The 20,531-nt window shown below is 37.3% G+C and overlaps 1 protein-coding gene across 4 annotated transcripts in view; it reads left to right on the plus strand.

The window, feature by feature from the left end:
• The window catches only part of TAF2 (TATA-box binding protein associated factor 2), a 100,659-nt gene that overhangs the window by 67,799 nt on the left and 12,329 nt on the right, over positions 1–20,531 (plus strand). For 3 of the 4 annotated variants that reach the window (XM_038390507.2, XM_038390511.2, XM_043507401.1), the window contains 5 exons: positions 8,689–8,758; positions 11,126–11,235; positions 14,687–14,916; positions 17,627–17,779; positions 18,173–18,278. In XM_038390507.2, coding sequence (XP_038246435.1) covers positions 8,689–8,758; positions 11,126–11,235; positions 14,687–14,916; positions 17,627–17,779; positions 18,173–18,278 — 669 coding nt within the window. Of the gene's footprint in view, positions 1–8,688; positions 8,759–11,125; positions 11,295–14,686; positions 14,917–17,626; positions 17,780–18,172; positions 18,279–20,531 lie in introns of those variants that run through there. The other variant, XR_006278673.1, reaches the window with a different exon arrangement.

Consider the following 20,531-nt stretch of genomic DNA (forward strand, 5'->3'; position numbering starts at 1 on the left):
TTTGGAAGGGAAGTCTCTATTGTCAACAGGCTTGATGCTCATTGTTCCTGTTATCCAATTTTCATTATATACATGACATAAAACAGGCTGTGAAATGCCTGTCATTTGTAACAAAGGTGACTTAGAATACCTCATATAAAGGAAGTGGGCTATGATTTTGTATTGCATCCATAAAAAGGGAGGTCTGTGTATTCTTGGGGCAGGGATAGCACATACTCTTTTTACACTCCTCTGTGGAACTCAAGACATTATATCGTTTCCTTGCTGCAATTAGGAATGTTGTTGAGAAATGATAATTCATAAAATGTTTGAGGCAGTTTATTAGTACGCAGACATTTGATCTAAGTTGTTTAAAAGTGAACAAGATTTGTAAACTTTTGCAGTGAGCTTTTGATAATTGTTTGTATTTGATTTGTTATAATAGCCAAGAGCATTGAGTCTTCTGCAAAGCTATCAGCTGCACATGCATAGACAGAAACAAACTGTGCTGAACAAATATTCATCATTATCTAGTTTCATGAAGGGTGTAGAAAGCTTAGGCTCTCAGGGATACCACTGGTGCCAAAGTGAGACTGACGTATGACAAACTTTCAGAGCTTTTGAACTCTTGTAATTTGAGGCACCTGCTTTGGAAAACAAAATTTTTTGTTGTTACATCTGCCAGGAATCTGAGGATCTAAAGGGTTGTTGTTTGGGGTTTTTTTTTTAAAGACTATTAAAAGATGTACTGTATCAAAGTCCAGACTTGTCTTTGCTCCTTATAGTGGCATCTGGTTACCATGTATATTTCAAGAGTGGGTTAAAAAGCATTACTATCAAAGTCATTTAAGGCTGGCGTAAACAGATTACATTACATGGCAAATGTCAGAAGAGCCCTATTATATTAAAAGCACAAGAGCCTTTAGTAAATAGAATAGACTTATTTTTTATCAAAAAAGATGGGGTTCCTTATTTCTGTACTCTGACACTATTCATATAGAGAAGTTGCTTTTCAGACAGTCCACTCCATAATAAAAGGTCATTTACAAAACTTGCTTTGTTAGCAATCCTAGGAACTGCAACTTAAATAAATTTGATTTAAACTGCCCAAAAACATTCTGAGCTCCTATTGCACAGTTCTATTTGTAATGATTGAGATATTCTCTTAACATTTTTTAGAAGATTAATAGACTTGTTTTCATCAATTTGCCTATATATTATTTTTAGATAACTTTGTGATTTAATGCTAAGGGAGACCAGGAAAACTACATCTCTTAATTAAGCAGTATTAATTTTTCTCCGTATAAAGCTATCTTCATATGTAATGCTCCATCCATCCTCTACCCCACTTCAGTCACTTTCCAAGCAGAGTGCCCAGAACGTGAGACCAGGGAGCTGATGAAACTATAGGTGATGTTACCGGGGTGGATTTGATTTAAATCAAATTGATTTAAATCATGATTTAAATCACTAGTCAGGAAGACTTGATTTAATCATGGATTTCTACATAAAAGTGCATTCTTCTTGTTGTTATAACCTTAATGCATGTTGTTCAGAACTCAGAGATAGATATAGGTTTCATTTTTAGAAGGTACACACTATACATTTTTTAAGTGATATATTTTGAAAACTTTTCAGATCAGTTTTACAGCTAGATCAGAAAATGAATGATGGTTTGGTTATTTCATTTACCAAAGGTAATTGAAGCAGATATTTATGAAGTCATTGGGAGGTTAACTATCTCCAATTCAAGAGGTTAATCATTAATATTTGGAGGATTTTATAAGGAGGAGAATGTCACCAGACAGACATTTAAATTGTTTTATTTAACTAAAACAACAGCGTTATGTATTCTGGATTTTTTTTCTTCAACAGCAAACGTATAATATTTTAACAAAACAAGCATATGCATTTTTGAATTTAGTTAAACAAGTTTTTTAAAATCAGATTATTTTTGTTAAAATTGTTCTTAACTAAAATAGTTAAATGAAATATTTAAAAAAAAAAATTAAATTGATTATGTCAGCCAGGTCAACATGAGTAATTTAAAATATTGGCTTCTGCAGCTAAGTCAGTCGTCTTCACCTTCATTTTCCTGTTCATAATCTGGAAAAGAAAAACAAGCTTCCCTGCTTTTTCAGATCCCAAATGATTTCTTAGTTTTGAATTAATTAGTCCAAAGGAAGAAAATATTCTTTCTACAGCGGCAGAAGAAGCTACTGCTGTTAAAAGTGAGATTATCACTTCAACTGTCTCTGAATCCAAGTGTTTAAGTGATTTCCACCAGTTCACTGCTGTGACTTTCTTTAAAATATCATCAGCAAACATATATTTCATGAATGGTTTATTCCCAACTGAGTCTCTTACGGCCTACTGCCATTATAGGTTTTCCCTTCTAGTGAGAGAATGGTATGGTAGATCTCAAATCAATGAAGACTACATTCAGGGTATGTCTACACTATGAAATTAGGTCGATTTTATAGAAGTCGATTTTTAGAAATCGATTTTATACAGTCGATTGCATATGTCCCTATTAAGCTCATTAAGTCGGCGGAGTGCATCCTCACTACCATGGCTAGCATTGACTTACGGAGCGGTGCACTGTGGGTAGCTATCCCACAGTTCCCGCAGTCTCTGCTGCCCATTGAAATTCCGGGTTAAGCTCCCAATGCCTGATGGGGCAAAAACATTGTCGCGGGTGGTTTTGGGTACATGTCATCAGTCGCCCCTCCCTCCGTGAAAGCAATGGCAGACAATCATTTTGCGCCTTTTTTTCCTGTGCTACCCGTGCAAACACCATATCGCAGCAAGCATGGAGCCCGCTCAGCTCACCATCGCCACTGCTGTTGTGGGCAAGTCTGCTGTGGGGGCTGCTGTGATCCAAGTAGCCAGTGCAATCATTGACGTTCTGTTATCAAGGGTAGTGACTCTGGGAAATGTGCATCATGTTCCTGTCCTTTGTCGTTGGTGAAAAAGTCTTGCATCCGTACATTCCAGTCCGGTTGGCACTGTAACACTCCATAGCACTTCTGTGGTTGACACATGTAACAGCTCCAGGGCTCTTGCTCTTTTGCCTTGGCCGAGGTACCTTGCCCTACCAGGACTTCCAGTCATTCGACACAGAAGCACATGCTTGGGCCATCCTCTGGAGTGGAGTGACTGGGTGCCCGTGTTCTTGGAGGTCTGGGTGAGGAAGCTATGGAATATGGGGAGGAAGGTAGGCGGTTATACAGTGGACGCAGCGGGAGTCTGTGCTCTTGTTCGCTTTCCTGCAGCTTCAACAGATGCTTCATCATGTCCGTTTGCTCCCCCTTAGCCTCAGCATCGCCTCCTGGCCTCTGCCACTGAATGCCTCCCTGCATTAAGCTGTGCCCTATCAGTGCGGGAGGACTGCATGAGCTCGGAAAATGTCATCGCGAGTGCGGTATTTTTCATCTTCTAATCTGCGATAACCTCAGGGACGGAGATGATGGGGGAGCGTTGAAACATTCTATGCTCTACGATTCTGGGGGGACTGCCTGGTCATCTGTGCTTCTGAGTGCTCCTGAGTTCACCATGCTGACCAAACAGGAAATTAAATTCCTGGGCTTTTCCTGTGTACCTGGCTAGTGCATCGGAGTTCAAAGTGCTGTCCAGAGTGGTCACAATGGAGCACTCTGGGATAGCTCCCGGAGGCCAATACCGTTGATTTGCATCTGCACTACCCCAAATTCGATCCAGCAAGGTCAATTTTAGCGTTACTCCCCTCATCGGGGTGGAGTACAAAAGTCGATTTTAAGAGCCCTTTAGGTCGACGGAACGGGGTTGGTTGTGTGGACACAGTCATTTTTAAATTGAGCTAATGCGGCTAAATTCGACCTAACCCCGTAGTGTAGACCAGGGCTCAAAAAGACCTCAAGACTTCTGGAATATGCTGCTTAAACAGTTGCACTTTTGTTTCTACTCTTATCCCTCCCTTCTCACATTTATCTCCAGACTTCTTCTCCCTGTCCAGATCTATTCCGCACCCAACAATCTTCTAGTCATTGAACTTTTTGAAACTTTGCACTTTTAGAGAGAGGCAAGGGATTGACTCTGTGTACACAAATTTGCAGAGGGACAATAGGGTTGAGGTCTGTTATTTCTCACCTCTATATAGAATTCTCTGTAGTAACTCAGATCCCACCCCATCTAACATCCCATCACAGGCCATTGGGCATATCTACCGCTAGTAGTCGAAGATCAATTAATTGCCAAAATTAGGCTATCCCATCATATCATCTCCTCCATAAACTTACCAAGCTTTGACTTGAAGCCAGATATGTATTTTGCCCCCACTGCTTCCCTTGGAAGGCTGTTCCAGAACTTCACTCCTCTGATGGTTAGAAACCTTCATCTAATTTCAAGTCTAAACTTCCTGATGGCCAGTTTATATCCATTTGTTCTTGTCTCCACATTGGTACTGAGCTTAAATAATTCTTCTCCCTCCATTTATTTATTTATCCCTCTGATATATTTATAGATAGCAATCATATCTTCTCTCAGCCTTCTTTTAGTTAGACTAAACAAGCCAAGCTCATTGAGTCTCCTTTCATAAGACAGGTTTTCCATTCCTCGGATCATCCTAGTAGCCCTTCTCTGTACCTGTTCCAGTTTGAATTCATCCTTCTTAAACATGGGAGACCAGAACTGCACACAGTATTCCAGATGAGGTCTCACCAGTGCCTTGAATAACGGTACTAACACCTCCTTATCTCTACTGGAAATCCCTCGCCTGATGTATCCCAAGACCGCATTAGCTTTTTTCACAGCCATATCACATTGCGGCTCATAGTCATCCTGTGATCAACCAATACTCTGAGGTCCTTCTCCTCCTCTGTTACTTCCAAGTGATGCGTCCCCAGTTTATAACAAAAATTATTGTTGTTAATCCCTAAATGTGTGACCTTGCACTTTTCACTATTAAATTTCATCCTATTACTATTACTCCAGTTTACAATGTCATCCAGATCTTCCTGTATGATATCCCGGTCCTTCTCTATATTGGCAATACCTCCCAGCTTTGTGTCATCTGCAAACTTTATTAGTACATTCACGCTTTTTGTGCCAAGATCAGTAATAAAAAGATTGGTCCCAAAACTGATCCCTGAGGAACTCCACTAGTAACCTCCTTCCAGTCTGACCGTTCACCTTTCAGTGTGACCCGCTGTAGTCTCCCCTTTAACCAGTTCCTTATCCACCTTTCAGTTTTCATACTGGCCCCCATCTTTTCCAATTTAGCTAATAATTCTCCATGTGGAACTGTATCAAATGCCTTACTGAAATCGAGGTAAATTAGATCCACTGCATTCCCTTTGTCTAAAAAATCTGTTACCTTCTCAAAGAAGGAGATCAGGTTGGTTTGACACGATCTACCTTTTGTAAAGCCATGTTATATTTTGTCCCAATTACCATTGACCTCAATGTCCTTAACTACTTTCTCCTTCAAAATTTTTTCCAAGACCTTGCATGCTACAGATGTCAAACTAACAGGCCTATAGTTACCCGGATCACTTTTTTTACCTTTCTTAAAAATAGGAATTATGTTAGCAGTTCTCCAGTCATATGGTACCACCCCTAAGTTTACAGATTGATTAAAAATTCTTGCTACCGGGCTTGCAATTTCATTGCCAGTTCCTTTAATATTCTTGGATGAAGATTATCCGGGTCACCCGATTTAGTCCCATTAAGTTGTGTGTTTGCGGAAGCCACAAAGGACACCAAACATCTGAATTTCTGCTCCAGAGGAAGCATGACTCTAGTCTTCCCGCAGGACAGCTTCCTCCTTCAGTGGCCTTGGGGATTTCTGTGTGCTTTCCTGCCAACTCTTCTGATTGCCAGAATAATATCCAAGATTGGACAGGATAAGGCTTTGTCATTGTGATAACCTTATACAGTCTAAGTTTGGCTGCCAAACCTGGTAGAGATATTAAAGAAGCCTCCTCTACACCACCTGGCTTGCTCAGACATAGTATCCTGGAACCTGAGTCAGATAAAGCACTCAGATCTGTAATCATTTTGGATGGCTGAGCACTGCTGACAGAAGCTGCTCCCTACAAGTTCAGGAAATTCTTATACAAAGCAGGAAACCTTCTACCAGGAAGACATACTTTCCAAAATGTAAAAGGTTCTCCATATGGGCAACTCAGAATAACATTGACCCAGTGGAAGCCCCAATACTGAAAAATCTTGGACTATATTTCCCTCTTGAAACACACAGGGTAGCATTTAATTCCTTAATTTTCACCTTGCTGTGAAATTGGCGTGTCATGTTCTAGTACAGTCATACTCTGTCTTGTCACACTTTGATACTGAAATTCCTCAAGGGCCTTCTTCATACTTGTCCTCCAGTCAGGACCTGACTCCCACATGGGACCTTACATATTCCTTTTAAAGCTTAGCGAGTGTCCCCTGGAAGCATTCTCAGAGTGCTCAATATACCACATTGCCATCAGCCTGGTTTTTCTCATGGCAGTTACCTCAACACAGAGTTAGTGAATGCCACAGTCCTATGGCCAATCTGCGTTACGCCTCCTTCCATAGGGATGAGATGGTGATGAAACCACACTCTAAGTTCATCAATTAAGGTGGTCTTGAAATTCACCTGAACCAACCCCATCACCTTATCAGTCGTCAGGTGAAGATGAACTAAGTGCCAAGAGAGAAGAAGCTGCATGCTTGGACGTCTCCAGAGCCTTGTTATATTATCTACATAGATTATGAAAGGACCAAACATTCCAGGCTTTCTCCACCTCTTTTTGACTATATCTAGTATCAAAACGCCAAGCTCTCTCATCAGAGAAACTTGAAATGGATCATGCAGCATATTTCTACCTGTTATCAATTGGCTGGTGAGTTACTCCATCTAAACATTAAGGACTACTCCATTGTCCACCTGCTTCAGAAAAGTTAGTCTCTGTGATCTGCAAGGCAGTTATGTGGAGCAACTCACTAGCTTTTGTTGAACATGCGTTTTGATGTGGCAGCCAGATCAGATGCCAAGTTTGGGAGTGCAGTACTTCTATCTCTGACTGATACAGCTGAAACTCCTCATTCCCACTCTCCGGGGAGGATACCGCTTGTCAGTCACCTCTAGAGGGATCCACACTGACATATACTCAAAAAAAGAACAATTACTTACCATACAGCAGCTGAGGCTAGTTAAGATACTGTGGATCCCATAACCCCACCTTCTGTCCCCACTTCTGGGAGTCCTGATCAATGCAGGCTTTGAATTGAGAGGGAACTGAGGGAGGTTTTTGGCCTCTCCACCCTTTATGCCCTCATGCAGGAGCACACAAAAGCATAGGCACATGCACAGCCTGATGGACACTGCTAGGAAAATATGTATGTATATATATATAATCTCCAGTCTCTCACACATGAGGTGCATGTCTACCTATAGTAGGATGCATATTGACTAAACACCTTGAAGAACCACAATTCCTGTAGAGTTTGTAACCATTCTTTCTTCTAGTAGAGCTATTAAAAGGAGAAGATATTGATTTTCTGTAGATAATTTTCAGTATAATTATCTGTTCCATTAAAACAGAGTTGCCTTATATTCAGAAGTGCATAGGTCATTTCAAAGAGCAATAGCAACTATTCATTGGTGTAGATTAGACTAGAAAAGCTAAATAAGTTATAGTCCAAAAACTGCTGAAGTAGAGACCAAAACTGAAACAAATCAGAAGGAAAAGTTGAACGGAGGTAAATAAAACAGATGAAAATTAGATAAGGGAAATGAAATACAAAAAATGGAGAATGTTTGTTTCTATAAAGTAGAAAAAGGGCAGCAGACTTTTTGTTGAAGGCATCTGCACAGGAACAATTAGTAAATGCAGTTGAAATGTGGAGGATACTATTTGGATAGATAAGTAAAGCCACTCCTGAGCAAGTAACTACATATTGTGAGTGGTAGTGAATTAAATAATGTTGTGGCACCCTGGGAAAATGAAATAAGGAAAACAGCTGAGTGAAGATTAGCCTCTTTGAATTTGTGTATTTTCATATGTTTACTTTATCCCATGCTATTGTTCTTCTTTCTTTTGTAGTATTATGCAGTATTATAGGGTAATTAAAGGGATACAGTTAAATGATTTAAACCTCTACCTAACCTACTAATTTAGTTCCTAGTCATAAACAAATCCATGTACAATATTTACTCTAGGAGCACTCGCTAACACATTCATGATTACTGAATCAGGGTCACTGACTGTTGAAATATTCAAAAACAGTTTGATAGAAAAAAGATTATAAGCATATGGAGAAGAGTATGTTCACATTTTCGTGTATAAGTAAGGCCAGTAGTCCAAGTGAGTATTTTCTTATCATTATTTATAGCTAGACATCTTTCACAAAACTTAATGGATAGTTAGCATCAGGATAATATTTCTTATAAACTATAGGATTATATTCTCTATATACTATTCACTTTTTAGTGTGTAATGTTGAATACTGAAGAATTTTTGCTCCTTTTAAAAAGAAAATAATGTCATTTTAGATGCATCACTAGTATTAATCTATACTGACATGGAAATGTCTGTTTCATCATTTGTGATACAGTCCAATCATACAGATAATCCCTGGTGATTCTATGTAACATATATAGAATAATTTTCTAATTGGTCTTTGCTTCCCTCTTTAGTTGTCTCTGCATACGATTAACAAGTCATTTAATTTTTGTTGTAGTTGATCGGAGTTATGAGGAATTACAGTGGTTGCTTAACATGGTTCAGAATGATCCTGTACCTTATGTAAGGTTAGTATGTCTACAAATACCCAAAGTCAGCACTTTTCACTAATATTAGAATTAGTGCATAGAGTTCTTTGGCCTGTGTTATGCCAGAGGTTAGGCTAGATGACCATAATGGTAATTTCTGGCCTTAAAATCTATAAATATTTTGTGAAAATTTGTTTCCATTAATTTGTAAAATACCACCAAAATTCATCTTTGATGTTTATGGTAATTTATACTTAGCAAAGTGTTTCTCATTGTTTAACAATCCAAAATTTGATCAGTTTTTAGTCTCAAACTATATGTATTTTCTGTTTTGTCCTTTGATTTAAGAGTCTTTCCTACAGACAATTGGCACACATATTGATCTGTTGCATATAACAAATTATTTTTTTAATCTCAAGTGTGTATAAGTGTGTTAGGGCTGAATGAACATCATTATGTTTGGCTATCAAAGAGTGTAAAACAGTTGTTAGACTGTAGATGGGGTGAAAGGATAAGTAAAAATGTTGTGGTTATTTGATAATTTTATCAGATTTAATTTAGATTTAGCCAATGCAATGCTGTATATATTTTAGCATGGGTAATGGCAACCTCTGATCTTCGTTTCCCTGCTCCTCAGTTCTGTCTGTCCCTGATTGCCAATGTAGTGGTACTGTTCTTTAAGATGAATAGACTTAAGTATTTTTCCTATTTATCTTTTAGGCTTCCTTTGCAAGTGTAATTACTAATTTCCCTATTCCTAGGAATATATTGCTGCTGTTCTTTTTAAAGGAAGTTGGATATAATTTGACCCATTAGATCAGATACATGCAACAGGCAACATTAGCTGAGGAAGCAGAATATTTTAATTGAGTCTCTCAAAGAGATCCTGTCAACTTGCATTTTTTATTAATTTTTAAATTCCAGTTTCAGATAGAGCACGCTTTAAAAATTATATCTTGAATATTTAAAAAATCCCTTCAAATGTTGAAGGTTTTTCTGTTCCCATACTTATAAGGGTCTTTTCAAGAAGGGAGAAAACTGGCTATTTCAGGGAAATGGTGACAATTACTATTCACAATATGTTGTCACAAGCATAGTAAACCATCTGAAAAAATACAGTGTTTGTTTTTTGCTCACTGCTGTCAAGTATTGGGGTCAGAGGTGTTACAAGCAAAATATTCACAGTAATGTAATTTCTAAATTATAGGCGTCCCTTTAAAAAGTGAAGAGTGAGTCTTAAATGTTTTTACTGATTCCTGTCATTTTGTAACACATTTAATGTTTAGACATTTTTTTTAAATCCAACTGAAAATAAATATTTATTAGAATATGAAGAGTATATTGACCCAGTACAGCTCCAATTAATTTACCTTAGAGCATAACACGGCCTTTCAAATTGTCATGAAAACAAATCAGCCTAGATACAAAATCACACTTTCCCTTGACCATGATGAGTGATGCTATCAACTAATGTCCACCCTGGTCATGTCCTATTTATTACCTGAAAACTAACTAATTTAGGGATGAGATGTGCATATATGTGTATATGTACAGACAGAAGAAAGAGCTAAAAGGAATTAAAATATATGTATATATTGTGGGCTCACAAATCTTAATATTTGTATGCCCAATAAAAACTCCAGTGTCAAAAACAGAATTGCAGACATACAAAACACAAAAAGAAAAGGAGTACTTGTGGCACCTTAGAGACTAACAAATTTATTAGAGCATAAGCTTTCGTGAGCTACAGCTCACTTCATCGGATGCATTTGGTGGAAAAAACAGGAGAGATTTATATACACACACAGAGAGAACATGAAACAATGGGTTTATCATACACACTGTAAGGAGAGTGATCACTTAAGATAAGCCATCACCAGCAGCGGGGGGGGGAAAGGAGGAAAACCTTTCATGGTGACAAGCAAGGTAGGCTAATTCCAGCAGTTAACAAGAATATCAGAGGAACAGTGGGGGGTGGGGTGGGAGAGAGAAATACCATGGGGAAATAGTTTTACTTTGTGTAATGACTCATCCATTCCCAGTCTCTATTCAAGCCTAAATTAATTGTATCCAGTTTGCAAATTAATTCCAATTCAGCAGTCTCTCGTTGGAGTCTGTCGAGACTCTCCTTACAGTGTGTATGATAAACCCATTGTTTCATGTTCTCTGTGTGTGTATATAAATCTCTCCTCTGTTTTTTCCACCAGATGCATCCGATGAAGTGAGCTGTAGCTCACGAAAGCTTATGCTCAAATAAATTTGTTAGTCTCTAAGGTGCCACAAGTACTCCTTTTCTTTTTGCGAATACAGACTAACACGGCTGCTACTCTGAAACCATACAAAACACAGTAACTTCGGAGTCTCAGTTCATTTAGATTAAAAAAGCAACTTTTGTTTCTCTTTCAGACATAAGATTTTGAACATGCTGACAAGGAATCCACCCTTTACTAAGAACTTGGAGTCTCCCTTGTGCAATGAAGCTTTGGTGGATCAGCTTTGGAAACTTATGAATTCAGGTTGAATCTCTTCTGTATTTTAAGAAACTTGGAATGGTTAACATTCTGCACTTTCTCTGGTATATAAAATGAGCTCTCTTTAGGTTGGTTGGTTGGTTTGTTAAAAGCTCAAAAATTGAGGCTTTCCATTCACACTTTCATCATCTTGTAGGGCTATCCAACATATAGGATTTCCTTTGGCATCCTGTTTTTCTCCATCTTCTGCAATTACTGTACTTGTTGAAAAGTACATTTAGCATAGACTCACACCTTGTGTGATTCTTGATCCAAGCCTGCAAAAGAATTATTTTTTGTAGTAGGGCCAACAGTTTTCACCTTGTGTTGCTACTTCACACATTGTGTCTTTTCTATTACAAAATGTTGGAATGTAATTTTCATATATGTAATTTTTGAATAAATCCTGAAATGAATTTTTGAATTATTTTCAATATTCAAATGGATCAGACACTTCAAGTTCTCATTAGATTAAGCACCCCATTCCCAACCTAAATGAGTAAAGTAGATTTTAGAATTTCTGTGGATAAATTAGATCTTAAGAAGTTTTTACTGTAAAATTAAGACTTACTTGGCTTTGACTAGTAAAGATCCGATTGTGAGAAGGGTTTGTATCTTTTGCTATTGACTTGTTTTCATTACTGAGTCAGTTTTATCCAGTACTCATGAACTGTTCTTTAACATTTGGCACAGTACGGATTACATATAAACATTTACGTAGTCTTTTAGGTCATTCAAACCTGACTGTTCTCTTTGCATCTCTATTTTTAGTGCTTGAAAGTTTGCAGCTACACTCCAGGGGTTAAAGTAGGGAGACTACTAGTTGTTCAGTTCTATAAGATTTGCCAAGAGTCAACATCAAAATGTTTATTTCCTGAGTCTATCTCCAGAGAATTTGTGTTCCTTGTTTCTGAAGAGAAGTGTGTGTGCAGTGTTCACTTATATCCATTATCTCTTTTTGCAAATAACAAATAAGATATACATTTTTGTTATATTTGTTACTTTAAGCACTTAAATCCCTATGCATGAAGGTGACATTCTGGTTGAATTTTATTTTCTGTAAATAAAAATACCAAGATAATTGCAAAGTGTGAGTGCCAATAAAAATGTTTGTTAAAGGCCAGATGAATTAATAATCCACCAGATATATGGCTGCATGGTCTTAAAGCAGTGGTGCATTTAAATTTACTAAAACCTAAAATAATTACATTGTGGGGAAACAAATCTTTGTTTTTTTCTGTAATCTTTTATTGACAAACATAAAGTTGATGATGCTACTGAATTCCAAAGAGTGTAGTGATGAGCTATATTTACAGGGGTTCACATATTCTCCCTGCAGTTGTATTTAAGATTAACAGTTCTGCTGACCTTCTCTGTGAAAGTGGGACTGATGCTGAATATTGATTATCTCTTATTGAATATTAAATTGCCAGATCATTTATAAAGAAAAAATAAGTATAGTTCTTATCTCATCAGCGTATTTTCTTGTTCTATTTGAATGTTAGATCTGTCCCCCCGTCACCAGTCAGTTGTTCATGCAACTCTCATCAGAAAAGAGGTGCATGAAACTGCATAAATATATACAACTAAGTCTATTCCAAAAACTGTTCGCTCCCATGGTATTTGTAATCCACAAGAATACATCTTGTAATTTTCCCCTCTGCAGGGTCTTGCTCAGCCAAATCAACATGGCTGTTGGCTCATCCTTGCCTTGTTTACCAATTTAATTTCTATTCCTAGTAGAGAACAATATGTTTGATGAACTCGTAATCAATCAAGTGTTGGCCTGAGTTTGCACCAAACCCATTGTATTTACAGCATTGTGCCAGATGTTAGATATTTTTTGCTATGGGTGGTGCCAAATGTGCTTTTACCATTCGAGTGTGATGATGTCAATGAAATGTGGAGTTTTTAAATCATTTCATTTTTCATAAAAGCATTTTCAGTGTATTAAAACATTTTCTTAAATTTAATTACAAATCAAAATATTGGATTCAAGTTGAAACATACTAGATGGTATTCAGAGTAGCAGCCGTGTTAGTCTGTATTCGCAAAAAGAAAAGGCGTACTTGTGGCACCTTAGAGACTAACACATTTATTTGAGCATAAGCTTTCGTGAGCTACAGCTCACTTCATCGGATGCTAGATGGTAGTCATATTAGTTGTTCCTTTTGAATTACGTCAGTGACATTTCCAGAGTGCATGCAACAGTTATGCCCCAGTCATGATTGGGGTTTCTCTTCTGCTAAATGTTATAAAACACAGAGGAAAACATGGTTCCTTTTCAGTCATGTGTCTTTCCCACAGACTTAGAACTATGGTTGTCTTGGACCATAATGCTTCACTAGTAACTGGAGTCTGTTGCTGTTGTGTGGATGTAAGAATGACAGACAGAAGTAACAACTCATTTTACTTATGATTGCAGACTGCATCTCAGTCCGTTTACTAGAGCTGACCTCCTACATGGTATTCAGTAATATACATTATTTTTAAAAAGCGTATATGTAGGCTTGAGAGACAAGGTGAGTGAAGTAATGTCTTTAATTGAACCAACTTCTGTTGGTGAGAGAGATAAGTTCTTCTTCAGCTCTGGGTGCTCGAAAGCTTGTCTCTCTCACAAAGAGAAGTTGATCCAGTAAAAGATATTACCTCACCCACCTACAGCCTCAAATATCCTGGGACTGACACAGCTACAGGTACACTGCATATGTGTAGACTTGTAACAAAGGCAAGATAATAATGATCATACAGTACAGGAGACAAGATGGGGTAGAAACATCATGACTCTGAGTGTATAGCAAAACTGAATTGCCAGGATTTTATTGATTTGTACTACAGAATATGTGACTGGTTGAAACTAGTTTCTGGTGTGGCAATGATTGCTGCTATTTAAGCTTGTTGCTTAGTTTACCAATTTTACAGCTTCCCCGGCCACTGCTAGTTGTGCTGGATTTTATTGTTTTGTAATGTAGACAGTTAGAGAATAGGTTGAAGCAATAAAATTCAGTTTATTTTTCATGTAACTCATTTTCGCATCCAGACCTGCTGAGGTGAAAGGCTAGTTTGTCGATGTGTTGTTCCACTTACCTGCTAATTGTCTTTGATACTAAAATCTAAAATGAGATGTTAAATATGGAAACTAATGGCATGTGTATTTTTTATTAATATGATTTAGTGTTGTAGTGATATAGCTCCCAAAGATCCCCGTTGTGATTGGAGTCCTGTTGTGGTAAGCGTTGTACAGAACATATAGGAAGACATGCTCCCAGCCTCTAACAGCTTACAGTCTTTATTAAAAGCAAACGTAACAAGTGAGTGTAACAAATAATAGGAGGGAAGGATGAGGACAACATAGGCTAAAAATGTGCACAGCTTGATGGCTCCAAATCATTTGAACGTTTTTTTGTTTTTAAAGATTATCTCTACATTTTAACACTTGCTCCTCCTTGATTTTTAGGTACTTCACATGACTGGAGGCTCCGATGTGGTGCTGTGGACCTGTACTTCACACTTTTTGGCCTCAGTAGACCTTCTTGTTTGCCATTACCAGAGCTTGGACTGGTCCTTAATCTGAAAGAAAAGAAAGCTGTTCTTAATCCTACCATCATCCCTGAGTCAGTGGCAAACAATCAGGAACCGGTGAACAATCCTAACAATCATGGACAACTGATAGGATTCCAAAGCACTGTAAGCACTGACCATCTGCACATGCCTCCCCCACCCAGCTTTGAATACTTCCGCTGGCTCCAAATTGTACTGTGTAATGAATTCAAACTTCTTGTCTGAACTTTCAAGACTTAACCCTCTGACCTTTTTGTTTTGTGTTACTCTCAAGTCTTCCAATATAGTGCCAGCCTTAATACCCTCTGTCTCTTTCTCTCGTTCCACCTTTGTGCTTTTTCCCTAATGTGTGGAATGACCTTCCAGTTAGTTTGCCAAGCCCACCCTCGCTCCTCATTGGTATCCATTCTAAAACATAACTGTTTCTGTATCATTTACAAGAAGTAAGCTTGATGTACGCAGAACCTGTGATGCTGTGATGTAAAGATTTTTATCAGCGTGAAAATGGGATGTATTGAGTTTTTTTTTTATATCTCCATCTAGAAACCAAGTGCCTTAGTTCCCATGAGTCCATCTATACCTGAATACATGGCTCCAAGAGATTTGTAGAAGTGCCTAAAAATGTCAGATTTAAAATCTGATAGTGTTTTCCTTTTAAGTGCATGGTCCCACTGGGAAACTAGAAAAGTCCTCTTCCCAATGGTATGAAGATCCCATTTCTAGGCCTTTGAGGATGCAGGATGTTGGATTTTAAAGTAATGTATTTAAATACAAAAACTGCCACTAGTTCAGAACTAAATCTTGCCTAAAGTGGGCCTTGGGCAGATGTAATTATGGAGGGAAAAGTCAACATTTAGTAGAGAAAGAGAAAACTATTTGTGTGACAGGTTAATTAAAAAAAAAATCAACTCCTATAAAACTAAGTGCTAGTGAGAGAACTCAGTGGGCAGAGGGTAACTCGCTCGTCATGTATAAAATTAGATTATATGCAGTTTGAGATAGGAACCTGTTCTTTTACTCCCTGTGAGGCATATAGCACACTTAGGAGTAAAAATAACATATACATTCAAAGTAATGGGAAATAAATACAGAATTTTTTCTCACTAAAAAGTCCATCTTTTCTCTAGTCCTTATCTTTAGAGTAAGAGTTGTGCTCAAAGCTTTTAGAGGATAAAAATATGAATGCAGAAATTCAGTTTTAATGTGTGGATCATCAGAGATTCTTTGAATTGCCTCCGAGTTATCAGCATTTGTGCAACACTTAGCTTATTCACATATAACTAGTTTCCGTCCTCAGATGTGCATCATGAATGTCCTTATTTATAAATGTTTCTGTAACATTTTTTGCTTGTATCTGAGCACCTCACAGTAACTCATAGGCAGATAACTATGTATATTCAAAGGCAGATGTGGCCATTAGTTTGCAATATACTTGGAAGCAGCATACTCTGAAAAATGTGTGAGCAAATGACATCGTTTTGCTATATCTTTTGTTTGTGAAACTTTTTAAAATATGTGTCTTTGTTATTAGATGTGCTTACAGCACACACAATACCTAGATTTCTGAGTGTTTATGCATTTTCCTGCTTTAAGGATCTAGGTAGCTTCTTCTCAGTTTCCAGAACTTGGCTGTGTTTATTTTCAAAAAAATATCACCCTAAACTGTTGCTGATTTAGTTTTCCTTGTGAAATACAAACAGAATAATACAGTACAGAAGTTGGATAGCACCTCAGGCAAACTTTCTTCCAGAATGTTTCACAGACTTAAATAGTATTAGGAGTAATAATAGAACATGAAATGAAGAGGCCTGACCAAGGCTAAAAATATATGTTTGTGAAGTAAAAAGAATTTCTGACAGATGCTAGAGCATATTTAGGTTGACTAGACAGTCTTTTGAGGTAGCATGAGTTGTTTGAGAATGAGAATTGTTAAATTATTGTTGTTCTGGAATCTGCTGTGGGAGGAAGTAAGTTGGCTGAAGTTTTAATTCTAGAAAGCGTGCATTTCACCTTGTGATTGGTGTGGGACACCCTGATTCAGAAGCAGTACTGCACCTTAGTATAGTAGTAGATGCTTCTAATGGTTTGGAGAAAAGGCTATGGTAGGCCTTACTTTTGTCTAGGTTTTAGAAAGGGCTAGTGTCTGTTTCTGTAAATACGTTTGTCTTTTCCTGTATTTTATTTTGTGTTTTCATTGTACTTTGGAAAGCCTTTCTCCTTTTTAATGCCTATAACTGTGTAGTTTGTAACTCATTAGATGTATACATTTATTTTCATGTTCCTCTTACCTTTATTTGGTTAATCTAAGCAGTAATTTTAAAAGAGTTCTTACACACCTCCTTTTTGGAGAAAAGCTAGTATGACATGTAAAAGAAAATCAGGGGCATAACCATTATATTTTACTTTTATTCAACAAAATTAGTGTTTGCTTTTAAATTTAACCTCTGAAGAAGATTAATCTAAATCCCTTGTTTAGATCAGAAACTATGATAATTCAAAGGAGATTTAGAGTTAGTGAGGCAGATATATATATATATATAGAAAGGCTTTTCAGGAGCTGCAGAGATTCATTGCATACTAACAGTACCATGATTGTGAGACGGGACAGAAGAGAGGCCAGTTCTAGATATGCAGAGGGAGCAAGGAGTGAAGTGAAGAGAAAGTATGTTTGTAGGAGAGGTTGGCACAAGTCCATGAAAGGTTTTAAGGAATATTTTTTGCCTCAACTACAGGGAAGATTCTGTTCAACTCAAGTGTGTTTTCAACCATTATGTCACTTTTAGATTTAAATATGCTTTTGCTGTCTTCTAATTTTAATCTTTAAATGCCGCTTCAGGAGGACGATCATCTTGTTAAGGAAACCGCATCCAGCATTTCTGTTCATCAGCAAGGGATGAAGAGGAAGGCTGATATGCCACTTGGGTCCCCATTGGAGCCAGGGCAGATACCAGAGAAGAATGAAGACAATAAAGTCAAACTAAAAATCAGAGTAAGAAAATGGCAATTCAACTTTAACAATATGTAGGGTATTTAGTATAACAGTAAAGTCTTTTGCTGAGTTTTCTAATAGCTGTAGCCTAACAAAAGACATGCTGTGCATATGTGTAAGGTAGTTGTTGCGATTATTTTGGCAAAATCATCTCCCATCAGATTCTTTATTGGCTGGCAGGGAGTGAAACTGCCAATTAATGTTCTAAATGTTCATGCTGTTTCCACTGTAAATTAGAAAGAAGGATAATGAACAAGACTTTTATATTATATATTCCTTCATTTTTGTTCATTATCAGTGATAAATTTGCTTCCTTTCCCCAGAAAAATAAGACCTGTTAGAATTAATTATTAATATTCCCTTATTTTTACAAATTTCTTGCTGGTGTTTTAGTTCTCAAACTCTCAGGAAGAGGAGGAAATTGATATGGACACTGTTCATGATAGTCAAGCTTTTATCTACCATCATTTGAATATGTTGGAGAGACCATCAACGCCAGGTATGAATAGGTTAATTTGCAGATCACAGATAGTATATGAGTCTCAACCAGTGAAAGTGTTCTTGTTCTGCAACTTTTTCCCCCCTGAATGCACTTTAGTAAATGTTTGATTGTTGATGAAAAGCAAGTGTAGAACGGTTTCTGTGAGTTTTATATGTTATTAGGTATTCAAGAATAGTTTATTTAAATATATATTACTGTGTTCTGGTTGTCTATTTTTGATACATTTCTTAGTAAGGCAATATGCTTTGCTTAGAAGAAAAAATCCAAATTAAAACAATAAAATAAGCCGAAGCCAGAAAAACAAAGTTAGGAAGAAGAAAAATAGACCCAGTCAGTGATTTGGGAAAGTTGGTTTCTGACTGTATTTGGTTACAAAAAACATTTTTAAATAGAAGAGAACAGTCAAGCAGAAGCAAATATATTCTAGTAACAAATGAATCATGTGGCCAATCTGAATAAATTATAACTAGATTAATTCTAGTAATAAAGACGCTCAAACTGGCCTCAGAGATACTTATGATGGTTTTAAACTTGAAAAGTTTCCAGCTGTGATTACCTTTTTGTTTCCTGTCCTTTAGACAATTACCTTGTAGAATTCTATTACTCCTCTTCTCTGGATTTTTACCTCTAACTATTATTCTTAGATATTTCTTGAAAACCTTAAGCAAAGTTCCCTACTAAATTTCCCTACTCTGTCATAAGCAGAGAGAAATTCAGTAACTGGCCAACACTAGTTAATCTTTGATTTCTTATTCTTCTAGCATGTCCCTTAAATAATTTCCAATATTTTTTTCCATAACTTTGCTAAACTCTGAAAGGTGATTTGCAATTTAAAAGGTGTTTTACCTTTTAAAATATAGTATATACAAGAGCGGTGAGCATATAAATGCAAGAACAGTGTCATGGCTAGTCATAAAATGTGTAGGACTGGAAAGGACCTCAGTAAGTCGTCTAGTCCAGTACCCTGCACTCAAGGCAGGATTATGTAATAACTAGACCATTCCTGACAGGTGTTTATCTAACCTGTTCTTAAAAACCTCCAATGATGGAGATTCCAGAGCCTCCCTAGGCAATTTGTTTCAGTGCTTAACTACCCTGACAATTAGTAAGCTTTTCCTAATGTCCAACCTAAACTGCCCTCCCACTTGGTGTCGTCCACAAACTTTATAAGTGTACTCTCTATGTCATCATCTAAATCACTGAAGAAGATATTGAACAGAACTGACCCTGGACTAATCCTTGTGAGACCCCACTCGATTTATTCTTCCATCTTGACTTTGAACCACTGACAACTGCTCTCTGGGAACAGTTTTCAAACCAGTTATGCACCCACCTATAGTAGCTCCATCTAGGCTATATTTCCCTAGTTTGTTTATTAGAAGGTCACGCGAGACAGTATCAAAAGCCTTACTAAAGTCAAGATATACCATGTCTACCGCTTCCCCCCATTCACAAGGTTTGTTATCTTGTCAAAAAAAGCTATTAGGTTGGTTTGACGCTATTTGATCTTGACAAATCCATGTTGACTGTTACTTATCCCCTTATTATCATCTAGGTGTTTTCAAATTGGTTGCTTGATTATTTACTCCATTATTTTTCCGGTTACTGAAGTTAAGCTGACTGGTCCGCAATTCCCAGGGTTGTCCTTATTTCCCGTTTTATAGACTGGCACTATACATCTCCTTTTCCACTGTTATCGCAAAGCATGGTGCATGCTGGGGCATGTCAGCTACCACAGATACTCATTAGCGTATGAAACTGATCTGTTGAGGTTTAATATTTATAACTTTTATGTGATGTTTTGCAACGGTTCATTTTTTATTATTTTACATACTATGGGGTATAAAGTCATAAAAAAGAAACTTTGCAAAACTGTGCCAAATTGTTTACAAATGGGACTTATGGGACTCTCCGTCAGCCAGCTCCATGCTCTAATGTTGTTCCATATTAAGTATGCTGAGGCTCAGAATGGGTGTATTCTGAATCAGAGTGGAATGGGGGCCAGTTGGCCATTACGTATATAGATCTATAATGGACAGAAAAGTTAATCTGAGATTATTTGCTGAATGACTCACTTACCCCTGCTATTTATACATTTAGCACAGATGAAATACACTTCATTTCTTAGGTTTCAGAGTAGCAGCCATGTTAGTCTGTATCCGTAAAAAGAAATGGAGTACTTGTGGCACCTTAGAGACTAACCATTTTATTAGAGCATAAGCTTTCGTGAGCTACAGCTCACTTCGGACG

This window comes from Dermochelys coriacea, chromosome 2, assembly GCF_009764565.3.
Source record: "Dermochelys coriacea isolate rDerCor1 chromosome 2, rDerCor1.pri.v4, whole genome shotgun sequence".
In the NCBI taxonomy this organism is placed as follows: Eukaryota; Metazoa; Chordata; order Testudines; family Dermochelyidae; genus Dermochelys; species Dermochelys coriacea.